General features: G+C 40.2%; 1 protein-coding gene across 5 annotated transcripts in view; it reads left to right on the plus strand.

The window, feature by feature from the left end:
* rgs3a (regulator of G protein signaling 3a) overlaps positions 1-25420 on the plus strand; it is a 127102-nt gene that overhangs the window by 66171 nt on the left and 35511 nt on the right. For 3 of the 5 annotated variants that reach the window (XM_068706284.1, XM_068706285.1, XM_068706287.1), the window contains one exon: positions 4182-4316. In XM_068706284.1, coding sequence (XP_068562385.1) covers positions 4182-4316 — 135 coding nt within the window. Of the gene's footprint in view, positions 1-4181; positions 4317-12407; positions 12857-16546; positions 16666-25420 lie in introns of those variants that run through there. The other 2 variants (XM_068706288.1, XM_068706289.1) reach the window with 2 other exon arrangements.

Genomic DNA, 25420 nt, shown 5'->3' on the forward strand with positions numbered 1-25420 from the left:
GGAGCTAGAATAAGGGCACCATTAGCTATTTTAGCTAATATGGTTCTTTGGTCAATCATTTTATGAATAAGATAAATAGTCACTCTGTTTTTCCAATAATAAGGGCTTTATTTAGGACCTGACTCGGCTGCCTAAGCCGAAAAATTACAATTTGTTTTGGACATGGGTAACTTGTACATTTCTAGGGCTGCAGCCTGTGTTATTGACCGGATGCTGTTTGATGCCAAGAAATAATGTGACTTTAGCATGAAATTCCCCAAAGAACTGCTTCCACAGAGTCGGGGGGGATTCCAGCGAATTCCTTTCAAACTCAAAACAATCCAAATGTTGAAGGCGATTTGGTCTCAACGTGAATATGATATAATTCATTACAATGAATTTAAAGTAACTGGTATTTTTGTTCAACTCTAAAAGAAAAACAAACATTCTGAATGTATCACAAAAAGTGAAGTAGTACTGCTTCAAACTAAGAGACAGCTGTTCCTGCAGCATTACAGTATAGAGAGAGCTCCAGCTGGCTCCACACGATTCCTGCCTAAAACATGTGGTCTGTAAACCAGCTGTCAACAGTTTACTCATTTGCTGGCATGACTGATTATTTTTAACTGATGTAATGCGATGATGCGCAAGTCACTGTCAGGACAACTATCCCAGATAGATGCAGTAACGCAGAGTTGAGCAGCACGGCACAAAAATGTGTAATAATGCTAAACGAGAGAGAGAAGGAAATTGATTGCTGGAATTGAAAGCTAGAGACAGATAAATCATCATTAGAAGTCTCCTAGCGAAGCATAATTAATTTAGAAGATATTATGTATGCTGTATTACTCACAATAAGAGTGGCCTCTAACTGTCATCATCTGTTATTTCCCCCGTCTTTTTTATCCAAGACAAAATGTGCATGATGTCAGTAAGTGGTTTGCAGTATAATATGCATCGTGTGCCTTATATTTACACACCTAGACTGAGTACACATACTGTGTGTGTGTGTCTGTCTGTCTGTCTGTCTGTCTGTCTGTCTGTCTGTCTGTCTGTCTGTCTGTCTGTCTGTCTGTCTGTGGATGCAGGTGGATGCATGCCTCTGGGACCCTGAACTGCTCCATCACAGATGTGTTTTCTCTAATGTTGGACAGTGGGGAGATGCCTGGAAAAACCTGTCCATATGAGGCATTGTTTCCTGGAAAGCTTGAGTGTTTACATGATTTTTACATTATTACTCATCCAAAATAATTACTGTATTAACTGAGGCTCAAAGGATATGGAAGACAGATAAACAGAAATCCTATCAGAACAGGGTACATCACATTATCACTTATGTGGAAATTCAAAATGCAAATGACAGATTTTTGTGTGTGTGTGTGTGTGTGTGTGTGTGTGTGTGTGTGTGTGTGTGTGTGTGTGTGTGTGTGTGTGTATGCGTATGCGTGTGTGTGTCTATGTGTGTGTGTCTGTCGGGAGGTGTTGGGTTGCACGTGTGTTACATTTCTGGCATTAACAGGTGTCATTAGCGTCACATGATTGAATGTTAGTTGGCTTGTGTTGTGACCATGTGTCGCTTTTTTTTTTCTTTTTTTTTTTTTTTTAACAAATTCAGATTGCTCACTGTTACACCTTAATTTGGTGACTGCATAAGTAGTGTTGCTTTGCTGTCTCTAGGCAACCAGGAAATCAAATGGCGTGAACTCGTCAGCTAGCTAATGCCGGAGCTAAGTAAAGAAGGAAAACTGAATGAAAATGAAAAGCTTTCATTTCAGTCTTCACTGTTGACCTGATGATGAAGCTAGAGCCAAGGTCATATACGAATAGTCAATAACAAAATGATATCAATAATATATCAATAATCTTTGCTCAAAAAGTAACATTTTCCAGCTTGATGACTGTGCACTCTCCACTTTACTCCTAGGGGTGTGGAGAGGTTTGCTGACCTTTCATAACCCGTAGAAAAATAATCATAGAAAGTATGAGATTTTCGCTGGCAGCAATATCATGAGTGTTTGCTCGGGGGCTGGTTGTTTACGTTGAAGTGTTCAAACATGTGTGTGCATTTGTTTCACATATTATGGCCTCTTATAGACTCGGATACAGTCCAAATGATGGATATCAGAGAACATTGACATTGATTTCTGTCCGCTCTGAAAAAGCCACTATTTCATCATCTTGTGGTGCAATTGAAAACAGTCAGGCTCAATTTCATAAAGCTTTTTGCAATCTAACCTGCTGCTCTATCTTGTTTTTGTCTCTTATTTCCACTTTAAAAAAATATATATATATTTTATTTTTGTTATGCAAAATACACATACAAGACAAAAAGAACAACAAAAAACCTAGGACAACAAACTCTTATGTTCCCCTTCTCCTTAACAGACAACACTTTTACATGCAACTGTGATTGTATGCAGTACCTTCTATACTGCATCAAGGCAAAACAGTCTTGACATTGCTCCCGTTATTGCAGGCTTTAAATGCCCTTTACCCTGCATTAGCATCACTAACGCTGACAAGGCTTTAACCACCAAACATTCGGTGCCACGAGACCTTACAACAGCAGCATCCCCATCTTCAACAGGACATTGAGTGACATTGAAATCGACAGCTAGTCCGAGGGACGGCAACACAACATGGCATGCAATAGTCCATGCAGCCAGGGAACAGGCATAGAAACTAGCATCATGATTCACCACTGACCAGGGCAGTGAGCGTCAAGGAAAGCCCGGAGGACTCCAGTCAATCTCTGAAGACTTGCACAAAATGGAAAAATCCTATTTATAGCCTGACTCGTGCCCAAAAATGTCAGGATACAAATGTTTTTCCCCAACACTGCCGGAAGCAGAGCAACCCAAGGTAGATGGAAATGATCAAATTGGAAAGCTAAGAAATGGCAAAAAAAAAGAAAAGAAAAAGTGCTTGTGCACAAAAGGTTCCTTTCATTTTGTCCTTTAATCAGAAAAGCACGGAATAATGAAAACTGTTCTTCAACGGAACATGCCAGAAAGGCGGATCAGCGGAGTGGATGTGAGTGTTTATTTGTGTTTGAGAGCACAAATGACTGTGGTAAGGATTTGTTAGTTGGTACCCTGAGAACCATATAAATTACATGTGTGAAAGATGAAACAAAGACGCATTTACTACATTGAGTATTTCCACCGAAGGCCAAACGATGCTTTGTTGCCGTTGTGAAAGGTTCGTAAACAGATGTACACGTTGATGTCCCTGGAAAGAGACAAACTTGTCTACTATACAGATATAGTGTTGTTCACACTGCAGCCCAGAAACCACTCCGGACTTGAAATGACACCAACTGACACAACATGTTCATATCCTGGACATTATACTCCCATCAACCCTCCTCCTTTAACTTTTTAAGAGGTCTTTTTGGAAGCCAAATTTGGAGCAAAAATCCACATAAATGAGTTTTGTGTATTATATAAAGGATTCATATGATCTGTCTTTTATCAAAAGTGCATTGCTGGGATCATGACCAAAAACCAAATGGGGCCATTAAACTAATAGAGATTTAATCTGGACATCAGTGAGATCAAACACAGATTCTGGACGTCCTGAAGAGTCAGCCAAGGGTTATTTATGTCCTTTTTGAGTTAAAAGCTATTTGACCAAGCTCTGCCAACTCTAACTTAACCGCTGCTTGTTAAATATTTATTCTCCTATATTTCCCAGCAGCGGTGTATTGATTTGTGCTCTTTTAGGAGTGCCATCTTGCCGTTGGTCAGGTAATCGTTTTGTCAGCATATCAAATTCTGCCTGAAGTGGATACTAGGCCATTATCTAATTTCCCTAATGCTAGCGCTTTTACCACTTTACGGTCTGTGGTGTCATGAAGACAGAGTTCAGATGACAACTGAAGATGAAACATGCAGATTAAGCTCACACACGCGCACACACACACACACACACACACACACACACACACACACACACACACACACACACACACACAGGTAGCTCTAGTCTTAAGGTTAAAGACTTTGAGTCATTCTTTTTCATTCGTACTTTCTAGTCTAATCGTCTAATTTGTGCTCTTGTGCTCTTCCCATCTTGAACCCTTTAACTATCCAAAGATCAGGAGACACTTCTTCTCTCCTCTTGACAGTAGATGCCTAATTGCCTGCTGTCTTTTCCTCCACCCCCTCTCTCTCTCTCCCTCTCTCTCTCCCCCTCTCTAGAAGTGTGACTGCCTGCTCAGCCTCGAAGCCTATTCAGCAGACCAGAAGCGGCGTGTGTGTCAGTGCCTGAAGGACAACATTGACAAGCAGCTCCAGCTTCACAGGAGGGAGCCTTCCTTTCCGCATTTTGAACAGGTATGCCGCACGGACACGCCACACATTTACGAGCATTTCCAATTTCGTTTGAGGCCGAAGGTTAATTAGTGAACACACGAACACATGGGAATGCATATATTTGTGCGTGCCCCCATCACAGATACCCTGTGAACACCACACACTTCCCAGCATACACACTTTCCCTCACCTCGCATAACCATTGTTATGATTTTCCACTTAGCCCTTACATTTCTTTAGGCAAGTTTAATGCTGCCTTTTATCTGGCTGGATTTGAATAGTCCCACTGCTTTATTGGATTGACAACAAAATTGCAATTTAAGCCCTGCTTGTTTGTTTTTTTGTTACGCCAAAAGAGGGATGTTTGCTAGCAAAAGCAGGTTTCTGTTACTTCTCTCTCTGTCTCTCTGTTTCTCTCTCTGTCTCTCTCTGTCTCTCTGTCTCTCTTTCTCTGCCTCTCTCTCTCTGTTTCTCTCTCTGTCTCTCTCTCTGTCTCTCTCTCTGTTTCTCTCTCTGTCTCTGTCTCTCTCTCTGTTTCTAACTCTCTCTGTTTCTGTCTCTGTCTCTGTCTCGCTCTCTTTCTCTATCTCTGTCTCTCTTTCTGTCTCTGTCTCTCTCTCTTTCACCTTTGCGGTTTTATTGTTTTTCTGTTTCCATCTCACTGTACAAAGTGCTGAACAGTTGTTAGTTATGGCTGCAGTTTTCCTTTAAAATACATGTGCTCTGTGTTGGGTCTCTACCAGCCCTTGAAAGAAACATCTGGCTGTTAAGCTGCTTAATGCTGCACTATGTAGTAGCAAACTTTGTCTGCTGTTTGGAGCTGGGCAGATCCTTTCCTTCTGCAACTAGAAATAATGTTATGAGAGTGAACCAAAGCAGTACATTTTCGTGCCAGAAAATCAAATTTGGGTGAGCCGAAAGATGCTAAACATTCCAGACGGCTGAGGGAAATGGATGATGATTCTCTAAGCAAAAGCACTGATTTCAGCTGCTTGTACCTCTGATAAATCACATTTGTACACCTGTTCTACTGTTTGGAAACATTAAAATGGATCAATTCAAATTGAGCTTAATCCCTTGTAATGTAGCACAATGGCGGAGCATGGTGCCGTTAAGGATGCACTGTAACTGATCTTTAAGTGCTCACTGGGCTCAATCGAGTGACCTGATTAAGAGGGTGGCTGCAGGGGAGCTGTCAATGAGATGACTGTGGCCCAATTTGTCCATTTCAAGCATTACCTAGGGAAATCTACGGAAACATTTTTTTTTTTTCTGTCAGATTCTCTAATGCCTATTTGTTTTTTGTGAAAGCTGAGAGAGTGAGTTCCAATCTTATACTTGTGTCTGTATTGTGCATTCAATTGTATAGGTTACAGCTTTTTTAAATTTTCTTAATTCCTTTCTTCTTTCATTTGTGATGAACAGACAAGACAGCATGACATTCATGTCATCAGTTTCAAAGCAGTTCAACCCACTTCATTTGAGTTTAGCTGAAAGGTGATTAAATGGGATAAATAGATTTGTGTGCAGATGCCACACCTGTTGTACATCAGGGGTTCATTTCATCAGCACATGAAAGAGAGAAAGAGAGAGGGATAAGCCGACAGTATTTCATGCCTTTTTCTCTCTGCATGTGTGTGTATTCACGTGTTTCCATCTATCTGTGTATGTATTTTTGCAGATATGGTTCATTCAAAACGATTCAGGATGAGGCCTGATTACCAAGTGTAAATGTCACAGAACTCGGCCCGTATTTAAGGCTACTTTAGGGTGAACTTTGCCCGAGAACAGATTTAAATATTTAAACACTACTACTATACTTACTACTTAACTTAAACAATATTTACATTGTACATGTCGCTTTCTTTGCCTGTTTACTCCCACAATCAGTATAAATTAGATGCACCCGGCTGATGAATGAACGCATATACACATAGTGAACAATATGTTCAATAACAAAACAGCTTGGAAAGCGTGCTAAGTCGCGTAAGTCAATGCCATTTACCCAAATTCTATTAACCGAACCGGTTTATTGATCAGTAAATACATGGTTAAAAAAACCTGCCCTGATTGATTGCTTTTCCAATTTGAATTAGTATTTAAGTCATGCAATGATCCTTGAAGGATATTTCCTTGGCCCACATGTTAAAGCTTTTTGTAACTGGTAACTAATTATGCTTATTAAAGCTGAAGCTGTTTTAGTAAAATAAACCATCTAGTGAGTCTCATAGTCATTTCCTCAACATCTCAACCTTTGATGCCTCACTTTTGCTGTTTGCTCAACAAAATAAGATGAATAACAGATTTCGCTGTTTTCCTGTTTCCTATTGTTCTTGTGTTTCAGTGTGGACTGACGTCTACAAATACAACCTGAAAATGTGTATACTCCAATATAAACTCCCCGCGTGATTATTAGACGCTCAAGTGAAGTAGTGTAAAGAGTGAGATAGTTCACACAGGGCGGTTGGGTAGGGATGTGTATTGGTCAAACAAACGCAGGACTTTTTCCCAGGAGGCCGCTGTTCTTTCAGTGCATGTTCGGCCATTTAAACAATGGGTGTACTTAAAAACGTGCACGTCTGATCGTGTCAATGCGTTTGGGCATTAAAGGTTAACATTTTGTTGTTACTCACGTAAGTTGTTACTCGGGGAGAATATACATGCAAGTGTGTGTGCGTGTCCTACCCTCTAGAGTTATTCCTGTATACTTTCTTTATGCACTTATCAGAATCTATTACTTTCATCTCTTATTAAATGGAAATAAAAACGGTGTCCTGGAGGCAAGGGAATACATGCTTAATCATTTTACATCGAGACAAATTAGTTCATTTTTGATTGCATTTCTCCAGAGTACCTTAGAGGCAAATAGTTTGTATTCAGTCAACTCCAGATGTGTTTAATTATATGCAAATCAGCTTTGTCAAGTACGGGAGATATGAGGAGAATTGAATTTGTAGTATTGTATTTGTTGCATTGAGGCATTAAAACCAAGTGTTTTGTGTATTTCACTTGGGAAGTCTTCTTTGGGTATTTTCATATTGGCAAAAGAAAGGAGAACACGTTCCTGTCAACAGACATGTGGGTCACAGCCCTCCGCGGACGAGCACTGCATTACATAGATACTTGAAAAATATGGACATTAATATCTGAATCACACGATTTAAAAATCTGCCACAATGTCCGCTTGATAGATGTGATGATAATCATGTGTACATTGATTCAAGCTCTGTCCACAAACATTGGTTTGTTGTTTCTTTACTGCTGAGTCAACACTACAATTTACTGAATAGAGTGTATCTTTGATGCACTGTGTGTATCCTTGCCAGTGAGTTAGAATTGCAGCAAAGGAGCTTTACAAAATGACCCATTGACTCACACGTTTCCCTTGTGTCAGAAACTGCATTTGTCTTCTCACGCGCAAAGCCGAGTAAATCCAAACTTAGCTGAAGCATGCACTTTATGTTCAAGTGTGCCGAGAGAGCAGAAACCCACCCCAAAGGGCAAACACACAATCACACCCATTCTACCTACTCATGTTATTTTGTCCATTCATGTTTTTCCAACACATGGGGGTTACTCTGTCACAGTGTACAATCGGTACAGCTGCCCCCAGTTCCTACAAGTTGCGGAACGCTTTGAATGCTTCCCATTGGAAAAATGTGGATATGAGCCCTTTTCACTTGGAGATTCTTCTAATCCTCCAGTTCCTCTGTGCATGATGGGAGTTTACCATTTGCTATGTTGTGTGGTGTTTAATTTAAAGTCAGCAGATGTTAAACAGGTCAACTGATGCATCGCTTTCTCTCTGGCTCTTCCACTCTGTCAACGCTGTGAAAGAAATGATGACAGAATAGTCTGACATGAAGTTATAGATACCACAAAATGTGTTAATATGGTCGATGTGGTCGATGACTGAGAATGGGATTCAGTCAATGGGGATGAGATAGTTGGAGATGGACAGCCTTGCCAATAATGCATTTTGCATTACATTTATATTAGGTTTTTATTTTCACATTCATCGATTTAAGTGGCATATTAAAACTCCAAATTCCTTCAGATTGTTATATTTTGTGTTATTCTCCTGATTATGAGTTCATGATTTATTTGTTTCTGTGGTCATGTACACTCACCCTTGTGGTGGTAACCCACAGCCATTTACAGCCTGTGAGCTCCTTCCTTGGAAAGCTTCCGGTACATTCTTGTCTGGGCAGCATTAGCCACTAAGCTGCTGGAAGAATATATTTGTTCAGCTGCACACACACACACACACACACACACACACACATACACACACACACACACACACACGCCCTCAAATGGGAATTAAGGGAGGACTGGCCATTTTGGAAATGACAGCCACCCTTCATCACACACACACAGTTAGCAATTCAATGAGCAATGCTGGCTCTCCTTCTCTGAGTCAGAAGAGAAAAGAAAACTATCTGCAGTAAAAGGTGCATCAATGTTCCACGTGAGAGCATAGGCTCACATGAAGAGCGAAAACAAAAGATGGCGGCTGCTAATGAAGAAAGTGTGTCTGTTGAGGTTTGGATGCAGCTTGTTCTGTTCTCTCTCTCTGGCTGTCTCATTTCACATTTATGAGAATCTGTTTTAGCTGCTGAAGTGGTTATTACACAGCATTTATGTTGGAGGAAGCAGTGACTCAGTAGGACAAGGACCCTCTCGCATTCCCTCTAAGTCTTACTCTTGACTTTCTCAAACTGTTTATTCATGATGCATTTAAAGAAACCGGTGGTCTCCTCTCCTCTTACTTACTATTCTACTATGTCCCTCCATCTCAAGCTAACTCGATCAATGGTACATGGAGCTCTGGACAGATAGGAAGTGTCGGCGAATATGCATCTTTTTGGGCAGCACATCTCACTACGAGGGCACACTGAATCTTAAGCAGCAACACAAAATAACTAACAGAAAATAAGCTCCACTCCACATTTCAGGATTCATCAGAAAACTGAATTATTCACTCACATTTTGTCTATAATATTTTTTTAAGGGGCCACACACCTGCAGCGTCTTGAGTTGACACGTGTCAACTTGTCAGGATGTGCAACTATGCTACTGTATTTCTCAGCATTGCATGTCAACTCTTCAGAACATTCGCTCCCCTGCTTATTTACCTTGATTGCTTCTTCAGTCTGTGTGATGCATTCTGTGTGTGCTACAGCCGACCAGGTCTTCCTTTAACACAATGTCCCAGTGTCCCAATGTTCAGTCCCAGGTTTCTCCTGTCTGCATGTCGTAGTGTCCTTGAGCAAGACACTGAACCCGAGGTTGCTTCCACTAAAAAAGTGGGCCAATTTAGTCGGAACATGTATTAAACTTATCCAACAGTATATCAACACCAGTTCACTTATCCAGAGAAAAATGCTTAATGTTGTATACTTGAGGTATACGTTAATGGTTATTGCCCCAAGTTGGAAATCTGTTTTGCAAGAGAATAGAAAATACAAATCTGCTGGAAAAATGGCTAAAATAAAGGACGGCAAAGGCCGTAACAAGCAGTTTGACCGTGGTTGAGAAAGGGTCTGGTTTGGACCGATGTAGAGCGAATTTGTGCTGGAACACAATGAGATCAGGGTTGGATGTGTTTTAGCATGACTTGGCAGGATAGCAGAGGAAGCACATTGGAAGTGATCATCTGGTGACGGACAGTATGCTGAGACAGTGACATGGACAGTCGCAGGTTTTTAAGCTCAGAGTTGGAAGAGAAAGATGGCTTCACTGGGATACAATAGGATTCGATGAGGATGAGCGAGTAATGAGTATAGGAGTGAGTAGTGAGAGAGGCTCCTTCACACCTGTCATCCCATCATAAGTGAGGAATTACAAACAGTATAGATGCAAATATTTAGATCGTACACGTCCCACCATTTGAAAACAAGCTAGTAAATGTAGAGTATCAATATATGATGTCAAATACGGGCAACTTCTACTCATTCATGTGATAAACATTTCTCTCGCTGTCTTTGTTTCCCTGCAACAGACACACACTTTCCCCTTCATTGTCTCTAATTAGACACGGATGAATTCCATTTGTCCTGTCTTTGTCTCTTTTCTTCACACACACACACACACACACACACACACACACACACACACACACACACACACACACACACACACACACATGCACATAAACAGCACTCTGCATGCTATATGAGGAACCAAGCTGAAACATTTCATGTATAGTGAAGTTCTGACTTTCTTTTCTTTTCAATGGTATTTAATGAGATCTCTGGAAACAGAGTAGTCTGCTGGTTAGAGAGATTGTCTTGAAAGATCTGTCCAAAGTGTATCAGGAGTAGTTTTTTTTTACTGAAGCAGAGAGAGTGTGACGTCAAAAAACTCTCCACCAGACCTTTTGCCTGTGTGTTGCCATGTTGTCTTTAAGGAAGGACATCCAGGACAGCTGTCCACTAACTGCTGCAGTAACTTTTACTTATTTTCTGTATGTGAGTGACAACATCTCAAACTTTCCTTCATTTTCAAAAATAAAGGCTCTTTAGCTGACTACTTGGAAATATTGATAAACTCTGGAGTCCTCCATGTAATACAGCTCCTATGCAGATGCACATGTCAAACAATTTGAGAGCGTATTTGTTATTCTGGTGCGCTTTCCTCATTCTACACTGAGAATTTGAGAAGTTGACCACAAAACAAGAAACCTCATCTCTCCTTATGTTTTTCTGTTCTCTATTTTATGTTTAAAATGAACATTTTTAAAAAAAGATTTATTTTTTGCTTTTCTAATTCTGTTGCAGCATTATCAGGTGCAACTATGGAATTGTCCACTTTCAGTCTATCTTTGTCCGTCTTTATCAACAAATATGTTTCCTTCTAGCTCTCCCCGTGTCTCTGTCAGTTACACACACACACACACACACACACACACACACACACACACACACACACACACACACACACACACACACACACACACACACAGACACGCAGCTCATGGATGTTATTCATTGTGGCCTGTAGTTTAGGATTCATTCCCTTGTCTCTCTTTAAACATTAATGATTTCCCTTTGATGGAGTGGTGTTTGGCTTTATTTTAGCTCACCTTTAACTATTCATAACTGTGTTACATAATGGCAATTATGCATCAGCACAGGAGCTAGCACAGATAAGAGCCCCGCAGACTTAGTCCTAAGAAGGTACAGCCGAGCATGAAATCCATTCACTGTCAAATTTAATTATGCACATTCTTTACTCCAAAAAAAGACGTCTGCTCCACTGAGCATGCAATGGAGCTGGGATAATAGTTTCATTTTCAAATAACAGGGCTTCTTTTTTTTTACACATTTGATTAGATTGATGACATTTGTGAGAAAATCCTGCCACCAATTAACAAGAAAATTGGGTAAAGTGCTGGAAGCAGTCGAAAAACTGGCAAACATTGAAATGTAGTTGGCATAAAGTTGATATTCTACTTTTTAGATGTCAATCATTACTTCATGCAGGTCCTGGAGAATACCTCTAGCCAGAGTCAGTGAGGGAGACGGCGGTCTGTGCAGTGTAGTTGACTAGGTTTAAAATAGCTATTTGAAAAGGCCCTTATTTATTAACACATGATATGATTAGATAAGGCCTGACGTATATAGCTTACATGGCTCCCCTTAGGTCTGATGCAGACACATGGTCATTGTAACAGACAGTGGTTGTTTGTGTGTGTGTGTGTGTGTGTGTGTGTGTGTGTGTGTGTGTGTGTGTGTGTGTGTGTGTGTGTGTGTGTGTGTGTGTGTGTGTGTGTGTGTGTGTAAATATGTGTGTCTTATTAGGTGTGAAAGACATGGCCCTTAACATCCTTCTCTTTGATAGGTTTGGATTCAGTGCTTTGATTTGCAACGGAGCAACTTCTAAAAATAGCATAGAGAGAGAGAGAGACACACACAGTGAGAGAGAGAGAGAGAGAGAGAGAGAGATAGAGAGACACAGTGAGAGAGAGAGAGAGAGAGAGAGAGAGAGAGACAGACAGTGGGGGAGAATGAAGGACACTGACTGCTTTGGTCTCCAGAGAGTTAGTTGCATTTGATCTTTTCATAACCATCACACTCTCTACATTTTTAATACATCACATTTTTACAATTCCTCCTTTCACTCTCACACCTCAGTCTCTCCCTGATTCCATCTGTCTTCATTTCCCGTCCTTCATCAAATCCCTGTTTCCCCCCCCTCTCCCCACACTCTCTCTCCCCTCTCTCTTTTGCTCCTTCGCACACACATTGACACGCGCGTTATTACCGAGCTCGGGGAGAAGCTGGGACTGCAGCAACAAAGCCGAGAAACAGAAACAAGAGGAGAAATTGAAGCACTGACACGTCCAGAAAAACGGACAGAAAAAAAGAAGAAAAAAGATCACATATGGTCACATTGGATCAGCAGCTTGTCTCTATTCGCGCTGCACACGTGCTTTGTCAGTGTGTGTGTGTTTGTGTGGGTGAACTGTGCTATTCTTTGCCGTACTCTGGGACACGAACCAATGACAACACACTTAAACACTCAGCACACTTCGCGTCCAGATGCCCGTGTCTAAGGTAATGTATTGTTATCTTTTGGTCTGGTATGAAGGTCAACCTGAGAGTCCTTTCTGAAGGCTTCAGGTGGCGTCTCTATAGAGATTATTGTGTTTGTGTGTGTGTGTGTGTACATGCTTATTACTGTAAATATGGTGCAAGTATCTGAGTGTGTGTGAATTGACCGTCTTTGGATTGTGTGTGTGTAAGCAGCACTATCTCACAACTGTTGTGAAAATGCCGTCCTAGGTGAAGTCACAACTGCATTAGTCACATTTACATAACCAGAAATGTTCACCCTGTGCAGCAGTGGTTTCTTTCGAGACGTGTTGGAAGTTTTTGTCTCTGTTTTCTTGGTTCTGATGAGCATTGGACATTTTCTTACCCTTTGCTATACTGCACATTATAGTATAGTCAAATTGTATGCAGAATTCAGACAGAAGTTTGTGATAAATTTGTCTAATTTCTCTGGTGTGATTCATTCTTTAGAGAATTGGGGCTCATGTAGCTCTATAGGCAGGGAATTAAAAACACCTGAGAATATGTGGATGCCTTATTTTTACTTCAGTGTCTATTAATGCATACAATTGTATAGTTGGAGAGGCTCTATAACTGTTAATGTTGACTCAGTATCAGTGTAATTGCTGCAAAGACTTTTGAGTTCATGTCTTTTGTTTTGTTTCTTGTAGTAATTAGAATAACTGTTGCCTGCTGTTTATGACACCATCTTGTTTTGTGTTGGACGTTTACCTCTTGAAGGGTATTGTCAGTGGTGGATAGTTGTTGACCCGTGTACAGAGACAGCAGCTGTGTGTGTCTCCTGCCTTTCATCGTCAAATGTTCCTTGTCACTCTGAGGAGAAAAAAAACCAACATTTCCCCGTAGTAGCATTAAGAGGCTCTTGAGATAACAGAGTGAGAGAAAGGTTAAAGAATAGAGAGAGAGAGAGAGAGAGAGAGAGAGAGAGAGAGAGAGAGAGAGAGTACCATGTTGTTCAATTAATCACTCCGGTACAGTACATTTGTTTATCTACAAGACACATTAGACTGGTTTCCATTTAAGTAAAGTGCTAATTTTAACATTTCAAGAAAATCTGCTAATGAAAATACTATTACGCAAATATCCGGATCACTCCAGTCAGACTTCAAACAGTTTAAAACTATGTAAAAAAACATGAAACGGAAATATGGCATTTCTGTTTGTTTCATTCACTAATTTAAGGAATGTCACTGTCTCCTTCATGCTCCCTGCAGATCTGATGTTTGTGTCTGCCTCTATTTTTAGTTTCTTCAGTGGAGCTACAGTGGAAGTTTCAGTCAAAAGCTTAATGATTGTCTTGATTTATTTGTTGTTTCCGTTGCACTTTGCTGCATATTGATTTTATCGATATACTAACTTTCCCACCTCAGCCAAGCGTAAAGAACATTTTAATGATTTTTCTGCTCAGGTTATGCACAAACTAAAAATGTGTGGAAAAACAGGTGAATGGAAATCCATTCACTTTTGAATAGCATATATTGCCTTTTTTTGTAACATTTGTTATTATATCGTAGAATTATTAACGCCGACACAGTGTTCAACATTTTTATTCTCCTCTGCTGCGTTACCAATAGCACTTTAGGACTGGGTATCTTTACGAATAGTGCGACCTAAATGTGTTTTTAAAACAGTCCACTATTCAAGGTTGGCGTTGGACACATATTCTTGGTTTTGTTTACTTATTCTTTGATCGGATTTCCTTGTTTCTATTCCAAGGTTATTGTACAGCTGCTTCTGTAAACATTAAACAATGAGGCTTTGAGAGGATTGGTTGCCTCATTGGTTATTTTCCTCTTAATAACGTCGGGAAATGTAGATGTCCGTATGGAACAACAGTAGAAGGCCTGCTGCTTCAGTGAGAAGCTGTCATTAGCCTGGCTTAAATCAAAGTGAGTCCTTTCTGATCTCAAACACAAATGGTGCATTGATGTCACCATCAGTGGTCAAGAATATTGTGGCCGGCTATGACTCAACCATATATATATATAGTCATACAATACATATCTATATTGTCCTAGCCCAGGGGTTCTCAACGCCCAATTCGGATTGTTTAAAGGACAACCTTTCCAAATACATGACAAAAAAAACCACAACATGACAAATAGGAGAAAAGAAATCAGCTGGGCTGTAAATAAATGTGTTATGCCACTGTCAGCTGGAATGACAAAAATTCATATTCTGCCTGCCTATGAATCAAGATTTTGCGTTAGCTAGCCAACAGTGGCAAAACACGTGGCCACACACACAACAATTGAGGGTTTGCGTTGTTCCGGCGTTCCACGCATGCGCATTTCCCATTCCACACTCCATTCCAGTTGTTAGCAGCAATGCACCACAATGTCGTTTGCCAGGAGTTCAACGGCATTTTGCTGTCTTTGTATTCCTTTAAAGACAAATTATTTAAATTTGAGTAACGGTCTGCTAGGTGAGCTACCAGGGCACCCCTTCATCTGAAATTGTTGATGCATAAAGGCCCACTAGATGGTGCTCTGACAACAACCACAGCAATAGAAAACCTAGACAACAACGATGGAAAAAATGCTGGTAATCAAATGTGTGTAAATTGATTCTTTGGTCAATAAAAGTATCAAATTATAATGATGGCAGGAGGGTAAATATTAGTGGTCTGAAACTAAAGCTGCAGTGGTTTAAAAAGGCAGAGGGCAGCGAAAGTGCTTGTGTAATAAGTAAGTGTTAATAAAGAGACTCTATTCGTTTTTATTTAGGACATCATATATGCGCTTTACAGGAAACGTACTCGACACGCTCCGAAGCCTCGGCACAGCACTAATGTATTGTGTATAGTAGGTTTTTATCTAATGTTATGAACTTCTGACTTACAAAGATGTTCCAAATCTTATCTTTTTAAACTCCAATGCACTCACTCAGAAAATGAGTCAGTGTCAAAATCAGAATTGTTAGAAATTAGGAGTTTAAGAATTACTGAATTTAGAAATGTGGCTGCAAAACCAGGAAGTATCGGGACATTCTCCGTATTAACAGTCGGTAAGAAACATTCTTTGTGTTAAGGCCGGTAATTAACAGCCATTATATACAGATAACTCCTTCCTTTTAAGATAGGATGCTTTTATATATGTGGCATGGTTTCTGCTTCATATGTTTTTACCCTATGACTTCACAGCTGCATTGTGTGTGTCAGAGACCTGCATGTGAGTCTAAACTTAATACACGTGTGTGTGTGTGTGTGTGTGTGTGTGTGTGTGTGTGTGTGTTTACAATGGATATGTGTTCATTGTGTGCTTTGTGCATCCTGTGGGACCTTGCTGCAGTGCCTTAATGTCTTGAGGGAGGTTGTCCAGGCACAAATGGACACAGATGTCAGACAATATTTACAGACACACACACATCTGCAATCATGGAGACCAGTTATTATGTTCGGTGGACATACGCACTATGCACATGCATGTTCTTTTCATTTGTCTCTTATCATTATCGCTATCTCCTCCCTCTCTCTCCTTTCCTCTCCCTCTTTCCTTCTCACTTGTTTGTGCAGCATGGGAGTCTACCTCCTTAGCCTCTTGGGATGTCTCTCTCTCTCTCTCTCTCTCTCTCTCTCTCTCTCTCTCTCTCTCTCTCTCTCTCTCTCTCTCTGTGTGCACACTTCAGTTGGCCTAGCCCACCCTGACAGAATCACACACACCAGCCCGGCTATCCAGCCACAAACACACACAACAGTTTGACAGAGGAAGTAGGCCACTTTAATGGGGATGTGTGGAGTGCCTGTATCTGCCTTTAGTGGATTGTAACCTGGAACTGCTTCCTCTTGCCAGGTAGGGTTTATGTACCATCGCTTTATTTCTCATCTGTAGAGCACGTCTCATTTTGTGGAGCGGTTTCATGCTAATTGATTTTCTGCTGCTTTGGGGACGAAAATGTTTTTTTGTTTGTAATAACTAAAAACTAATGTGGTTATTGTGAGTTGCTGATATTGTGCTGCTGGAGGGCAGGGAGTGGTGTAGTCATACGGAGAGAAAAACAAGACAGAGAGATGGGAGGAAAGATAGGAAAAAGCAATAAAAGCTTATTTATCACAAGGCATCTCTATGACACGCTTATATGAGGAGTTGGGTGTCTGTCTTTGTTTTATTCTCTCTCTATCACTCCATGCGCTTATTTCCCTCTCTCACATATAGCTTTAATAGCTCTCTTTAATATAATTACCCCTGTAATATCACCTCCCTCATAGTAAACAAGAGTTGTAGACAGTATTTTCCAAACAACAGATTGTTTACCACCCCCCGTTTGGCGATTTTATTTCACTCGTTTCTTCTCTGGCTGTGTGCCAGTGACATCATTTAGCCCTCCACATGGCTGGGGAGTCACAGGGTGAAGAACAGGAGAGAGAGGAGCATATAGGGAGATTGCCATTAAAACACACTCAGAGCCAAGCTGAATGTGATAGAGAGAGCAAACAGAGGGGCCAGAGGAGAACAACAGGAAGCACACTGGGGAAAATTGCTTTTCTCTATTCCTCATGGGTGGAATTGTAGGGTTTTTCTCTTCTTAGAAGGAGAGAGAGATAATTAGATGCAGGGGTGTGTACCTTATGGCACTGCCTGTTGATACATACATAGGGAGATGATCAATAATACAGAGTTTAAGCAAATGGTACTTGTGTTTGAATGAATGTGGTGCGAAGATGTATGACGTTTAAGAAGTTTCTTTTTAAGTGAGATACAAAGGTAGAGCATTTTCCTCCTGTCATCAACCTCGATCTTGCCCCTGTCCTTGATCAATAGTTGACAGTGTCCATGACACACACACACACACACACACACACACACACACACACACACACACACACACAGAGTCAAGACTGACTGTGATTTATCAACTGGCCGCTAGCCCCAGCTTGAACAAATTAGATGTTTGTTATTTGTTATAACCTTTGAAAAAACAATGTCACACACACAACCTCTTGTGACAAACATGCACACACACAAACAGATTGTAAGACACAAAGGAAACAAAAGATAGACGCATCTTCTCTCACCATCCTCTTACTCACACACACACACACACACACACACACACACACACACACACACACACACACACACACACACACACACATCTCTCTTTGCTCCTTCTATAAAAGGCCTTTTCCAGTCGTTTTCAGTGGTCACATTGTCTTCAGCTGCCTGGCGTCACAGGGCACATTACGTAAATGACATTTTCTCTCTGAACGCTCAGCTTCTATCAATAATGCCTTTGCATCTTTGCATGTGACACTCACACACACCCCAAAAAACCCCAACCCCATCCCATTTCTCCCCTGTCTCGCTGTGATGGCCTGTGCCTGGTTCCTGTGAGAGAATGAATCTTGATTCTTCCAAAGGTTTTGTAGGAGTGGCAGTGCAACATGTTACTCTTTAAATGAGTGAGATTGCGTTGTAATGGCTAAAACTTAAACTCATATGTACACATACAGGAAAACTACGTCATCGGCTCTCAGTTTAAGCTGAAATGTAAATGGCAATTTCATGCTAATAAACCACAGTTGATATCTTTGAGGTCTGAGTCTGCTGCCAAGTCAAAGCTATTCTGCTTCAATTAGTGTTGCTGACACACTGAATAGTCCTGCCACCCTGCAGCACCGGTATATGAATAGCAGTATTATTATGCACATATGAGTGGATGCACTTTAATTTTATGATGATGATGTTGGCAGTTTTACGTTTTACTTTACTTTGTGGCCTAAAGCATTTGTATTACTCTCTTAAGCAATAGTCTTTTGTATCTTTCGTGATTCAATTAAAAAGATTCGGCCCACTTTTATGTGTTCACCTGACATCTTGTCCTCTTGTTTTTCCTTTGATCTACCGACCCTTCTTTCACTTGTTCCCTCGCTTCCTTTTCCATTTTTGGGTTTTCTCCTTTCCCCTTGGCCTGATCACGATGGAGGGGTCTGACAGATAAATGACTATTACCCGCCTCATCGCTCGGGCAAAAGAGGCCGGTGCATCGCGGTGCATGTAATGAGGTCATTCAGAGATTGATCATCTATAAGGTCTGGTCCCTTAACGAGTTATTGGTATTACACAAAGCAATAATGGCTCTTAAATCTTCAGACCGCAGATTGTCCAGGAAAATGCATGTCAAAACATGCTTAATATATATTTAGTTGGCGTGGACATGCACGCATAGATACACACACACACCTTTAGCTTGCCTTCCCGTCAGTTGTGCACACTCTTTTTTTTTCACAGAAGCTGTGAACATCAGGATGTTTAACATATCAGATACTAGCTTACACATATACACCTCTTCCAAATCAGACATGTGTGTCTTTTGTGATATATGACCTGTGATTGCAGGCAGGTAGAACATGATCCTTGTGGTTGTGTGTGTGTGAGTTTATATAAAAACCTGTGACGTGAGATGGAGCTAATTATTTCACTGAAGCAAATACACTGAGACTTGTATGAAAGGAGTTAGTGGAAAATAATGTGGTTCACAAGTACTAGAAAACAACTTTGCTATCGCTGTTGAGGGAGATAACAAGCAGCATCGCACCCCCAATGGAGGCTTATTGTCTCCGAAACACAGACACATGTCCACACTTCCAAGTGACACACACTGATGTTTGTTTTTTGAATGTCTTCTTTTGTTCCTTGGACTGTTATGACCCAGGAAGGGACCAATATTCTTCTTCATTCTTCATTCTTCTCCTGCTCTTTATTTTGTTCCTCTCATTCCCTCTTTCTAAAATCCTCTTCTAATAAAACTGGTTTATCTAATTGAGGCATAATAATGTCACTTTTACTTCCTGAGATATTAATTTTAGTAGTTTAGATGCCAGTTAATGTTAGTATTTGGTTTTCTTCAAATATACATACTGGACCTTTCAGAGGCCATAACATTTATCTGACAGCTATATGTACTAGTTCCTCTGCAAAATAAGATTGTAACCTCTACTTGCTTGTTAGACATATCAATACTAATGGTCCAACAATGTAATATAGCACAATATAACCATTCCTAATGAGTACTTTTATTTTCAAATGTCGGACTGTGTATTGGAGTATTTTTATAGTGTATTGCTGCTTTTATTTTTAGTAAAGGTTCTGCAAAAGGTAAAAATGTTGTCAATACAAGGTACCTTTATTCACATATTTTTTTTGTTAAATCTACCATTAATTTCAATACATAATTAAAGTTAGGTAGGCAGGTTAAATGCATACAAAATCTAAACCAGAAGGGCCTGGCGCTCTGCAAACACAATTGGCAGGGTTGGTGGATGGGAAGCTACAGTATGCTACATATGTTGTAGTTGTAATAAATGGGCCAAAAACAAGTGGTCCATTTATTTATAACAAAGGAGATGGGAATATGCTTCTCATCTGTCAGTGTCATTAAATAGTGTAAGTAAAATGACAACAAAGGTTACAGTGTCCAGTTGGATTGACTTTGTTCCTTTTTCTTGTTGTCAACAGCCCTTTGGGCTATGTAAGCATGCAGTCTTATCTAGTCTTCACTGACCTTATATGTTCTTTGGAGAAATCAATGATATAAGTCAGTGAGTAAAGAAAACAAAAGAACAGAGTAAACAAGAGTAATGCAGACTGATTGGTCAGAGTTAAATCCCTCAGACATCCTTCCAGCCAAATTGCTGTCGTTCAGATCCACCACTGAAGAGAGTGGATAGAGGAAGAACAAGAGAAACCATGTTCTTTTATTTTTTTAACAGCCTTGATAATTGAGTTGAGCTGGATTCATTCAGTTTGGAAGTGGACTTGGCAAGTGTAATGGTGGAAACATTTAACCATTTATATTACACTAAGTAGAGAGAAGCAAAGGGAAGACTTTAATCAATCAATCAATAACCAATCTTTAATGTAATGTCTTACTTAAAGTAAACCAGGACACAGGAAATTAAAGAGAAAAGAGAAAGGAGGAAAGGGAAGGAGAGAGATAAAGATGAAAGATGGCACTTTGAAAATGAGAAGCAGGAGGGGTTGGAGAGAAGCTACGATGACAGAGTTCATAGGTACATCTCGAGCTTTTGGAGAACGCACAGCACAGCTGCTCCCCTGGAATGGGTCTCTCGTTGCCATGGTAACCGTGGGACAGAGTTCACATTATTGTTCCCGGGTGACTGTCCACAAATGTGTTTTCCTGTAGCTTCATCCTCATGACGATATTTTGACCTTAAGAATAAGAGTATTTCTTGGGCAACTGAAGGTCCTTATTGTCAGTCTTCATTTCTTCAGTGAGATCTTTTGGGAAATATGACTTCAGGGTATCAACTCATCACACCTGGTTCCTTCTATGTTTCTTTCCCACCCTGGTGACACAGTTACACAAAGGCATGTCATTTGGCAGGTGTCACTGGTAGGTGTAACTTCATTTCATAATATGATGTGGTAGTCTTTATTTCTGGATGCAGTTTCTGAGCTCTGTTTTTGTATTTGTGCACAATTATTTGTCACAGAAGGCAGAAAATAAGGTCAAGGTTAGCTTCCTTCTAGATCATTTTTTACTTTAAAAATCGTCCTATTTTGAGACTCTCAAAACTGAAAAGCATAAATAAGTATTTAACATCCGTGTATTACTTGTGGCATAGAATTTATCTGTGTTCAAAAGAGTTGTTTTTTTAACTAAGCTTTAACACCCCCAAATTATCCTTTTGTTTGACTTTTTTGTGATTTTTGTCTTATTTTAATCTTTGAACCCATCTGAAGCACAAATGTTAACCTGCTGGTGGCGCTAGTTTCAAAGTCAGGGAATCACTTAAGTGATTCATCATGAGTAGGATTCATCCTCTAGGGATCATGAATGTTGTTACAAAATTGGGCATTTTGCATTTGTTTGACAGAGACAGTAGACATCTGAAAGAGAAAGAGAGAAAAGTGCACCTTTCTCGGCACTATACATATAAAGTATATTATAAAATGTGTAAAATGACTCTGGGAAATTCACCAGGACTTGCAAACGTAGCGGAAAAATTGTCATTAGCCACTATGTCTGCCTTCTGGCCTTAAACATAATTAACTGCCATTATCTCTAACATGATGGAGCATAGTTTTAGCTCACCAAACACATGCAGTTAGCTGGTCAACAAGGCATTAAATCACATCTTCTCAGCCAGCTGAATCCGATCTCTTGACCTCTATAAGAAACAAAACACTTCCACTTCCAAGAATATGTTTGGAAACTCATGTTCACACAATTTGTTTAATATTCTCGGTGGTTTGTGTTAATGTGTCTGTTTGAAATGTTTCCTGGCAGGGTTAGTGGTAGGTGTGTCAGGTGATCATTTGCTAGTTAGATGGATTTGAGGTTAGAAAGGAAACTTCAGGTTCTAATCCTGACTAAAAGCAACACAGTTTTAACTGAGAAAGAAAAGTAAAGGACCGATGGCAAATAACACGCAGGCTGTGTGAATGTGTTAATTGACAGGCTTTTGATGTCACTGGTAAAAAAGTCCTGTTTGGTCTCCTACATGCAATCTAACAGCACCATAAATTCAATTTATATAACCACAATAACACAACATCTGGATATATTATCTTATCTCTTATCTTATATTCATATCATATATTCACTGATGTGTATCAGCTTCGTGAGCCAGATGTTGCAGTGCGACATGGCGGAGTTGTGTGCTGTCTTGCAGACTGTACGCATTACCTTGCGTTACTTTGCTGACAGTACTTTTATGTATGCTGTGCGGGATTATAGGAAATGAAAGCAAGACTTCTTACCACTTTGAATTATTCATGCTTTTTTTATTTACTCCCAAGTCCGTTTCACAGCGCTGGATTTGCAGCTAAAATTGTCATGCAAGCCATAATTTCCCCAAGGGGATTTGTTAAGTATCTTCTATTCTAGTCATTTCTATGATACATCTGACTAACACATTAACTTAACGGAACACAAGAATGTAATTATAGTCAGAACTACTCATGCCTTCGTTGGGGTAGTGATATTATAAGCCTGTTAATTTAAACATTTACACAGTCAACGGCAGCTGTCCTTCCTGCAACTGAGTTACTTTTAGCCTTGATTATGTGTTTGACTTCTTCACAGTTTGCGAATAATTTAGTTTGCTCTGTTTTTGTTAAATATGCTGCTCTGGTGCCAGTAGACTTGTCCATGTTTTTAATTGGTCAAATGCTGTATTGCCACCCCTTTTATGTGAACACACTCATAACCAGATCAAGAAACGCTGGGTTGATTTACCGAGTGGATAACAACCATCGAAGGACAGCTTAGGGGGATTGTGTTTGTTAGTTAGTTAAGCCAAAAAACGAAAAGACACCCTGGGTATGTTGAACTCATTTCGTAGTGCAGGGATCCGTAGTGCTGTTCATGGTCCACTGACATGAAAAAAACAACCGAAGATGGACATTTTCCAAGATCTCCTTTGCTGTTTTATTTCTTTCTCTCTGCCCTCGTCCACTAACTCATCTAATTTCTATGTCATTGCCATTCACTGACTCCCCTCCTTCCTTCTGCTTGTCTTATTCACTTTGTCTCCTCCATCTATTCAATCTCTTACCCTGCATCCCACTCTCCCTTTTAGCGCTGGGTTTGTTTCCTTGCTTAATTGAGGCAATGCAAGAGATTGTATTGTCTTGAATCATTGATGACTGAGCCATATTTGAGTACAAGTGTGTATTTTATGTGTGTGTTGTACTAGCATGTAAACATGCATATAAACCTAAGCACATTACCCGTTAGCTTGTGTCTATTCATTTATCTTTTGAAGCAGGCATAAAGAGTGTTGGCAATGTGGTAAATGTAATAATGGGAAAAATGTCTTGAAGATGAAGTTTGATGATATGCCTGTTGTTTTCATATCTTCAGATTAAACATGAACACAGGCCTGAAAGACAGGGGGTTAATTTGAAGCTGCTTGATTTGTGTGTTTGTGTTACTGTGTGTATGTGTGTATGTGTCGACTGTAGAGAGTGTGAGAAGGAACAAGTGTATCTGACAGGACAGGTGGCTCCATTGTGTCTCGAGCCATAAATTCAACAGTCACGGGTTTATGTATGTAAGACAGGGAAAGAGGGATGGGGTTCAGCGAAGTTGAGAAAAGGAAAGAGAACACTGTGTACACCTCACACTTAAATGTATGATGGATGGATAGAAGAATAACTGTTTGTCCCATGATTTTTCAAAATGTTCATACTATCTCAGGCCTCATAAAACATAATATTTATGATCACTTTGACTTGGATATCAATGGACAAACAAAGAACAAGAAAAGGAAGGGCAAAAAGGGGATATAGTCTTTACTTCCACTTTCCTCCATGGGTGCTTTAATAAAAGTGCCTTTCATTATAAAAATACCCCTCATACACCCACTGCATCAGTAAGAAGCCCTGATGTCTTGGTTGTAACACTACTGTGAACCATTTAGATTGGATCACAGGAAGGTTAAGAGGTATAGAAGAGAAAATGAGAGGTCCGGATCACCTCGGGCCAGTTGTATGTATCAGAACAAGTCAAGTTTATATTTATATTTATAGCCCTGAGTCACCGCTCTAGTCTCAAAAGACTTCATTGAAGCCACATTGGAAAAATGGTAAATGGAACCGACACCAAAACAAGCACACAAGCAAAAGGTCTAAATAACCCTGGGCTGTGGTTCTCAAAGAAAAAACATTTAGTAGAGGGACAGATTTGGCAAAAAGGCGGCTATGTGTGAACCACTGAAAATCAAACATAAACATAATACACATGAAGAAAAACTTGTGACTGTTGGCGTAACATCTGAGTCTGGTGCAAGACATCACAGGTAAAGGTTTGCAAGGGATTGTTTGGGTTGACGGGTCAATACAGTGGTATGTTTTTAATTGCCAGATTTGCAGATAGTTTCATTGAGTGATAGTGTGTGTAGCACAAAAGAAACGGGCTCAGAACAGAGCCTTGAGGCTCTCCACAGCTCATATTACAAGAATATGAAGTGATATCGTTGCAGGAGATGTATACGTATGTATGCACAACATATACGGTGTGACAGCCCCTCTGTGCTTTGCTGTTGCCTAGCTGGGGCACACTTTGTGGGCACATTTCCTCTCGCCACACATCTCTCTGTTGTGTTGTGTTCATCTCTCTTGTTTTTTACAGCACAACACAAATGCAGCATATTTTTACTCATCCACGCCCAACTTCTGATTTTACAGATTCCTCCCATCTACTGTATTTGTTTGTTAGAATACCTGTGTTTCTTCCGTTGTCGTCCCAGTCTAAGAACTGAGCTGTGACATCCTGTGTCATCCTGACTGAAAATCAGCCTAACTAAAGCTATTTACAGAGTTCATGAATACAGGTCAAAGGTTTGTAGAAAGGTTTAATCAAGACAACAGTATCTGGGAGACTAATGTGAGCTGCATAAAGACGCAAACAGCTTGTGAAATTTCATGAGAGCTGTCGAAGAGGAGGCTGCATTATCTCCAATTAGAGCAGAGCGTCTTGTGACTGCAGCTTGTCATTATGGGTTAACTTGACCAGCACAATGAGGTCCTTCACTAGACTTGCTGCAGACTTAAAGAAGATAGAATTGCCTTTGTGAAC

Source organism: Cebidichthys violaceus, unplaced genomic scaffold, assembly GCF_023349555.1.
Source record: "Cebidichthys violaceus isolate CVI_PGR_0920_01 unplaced genomic scaffold, fCebVio1.0.p SCAF_12, whole genome shotgun sequence".
NCBI classification, from domain to species: Eukaryota; Metazoa; Chordata; class Actinopteri; order Perciformes; family Stichaeidae; genus Cebidichthys; species Cebidichthys violaceus.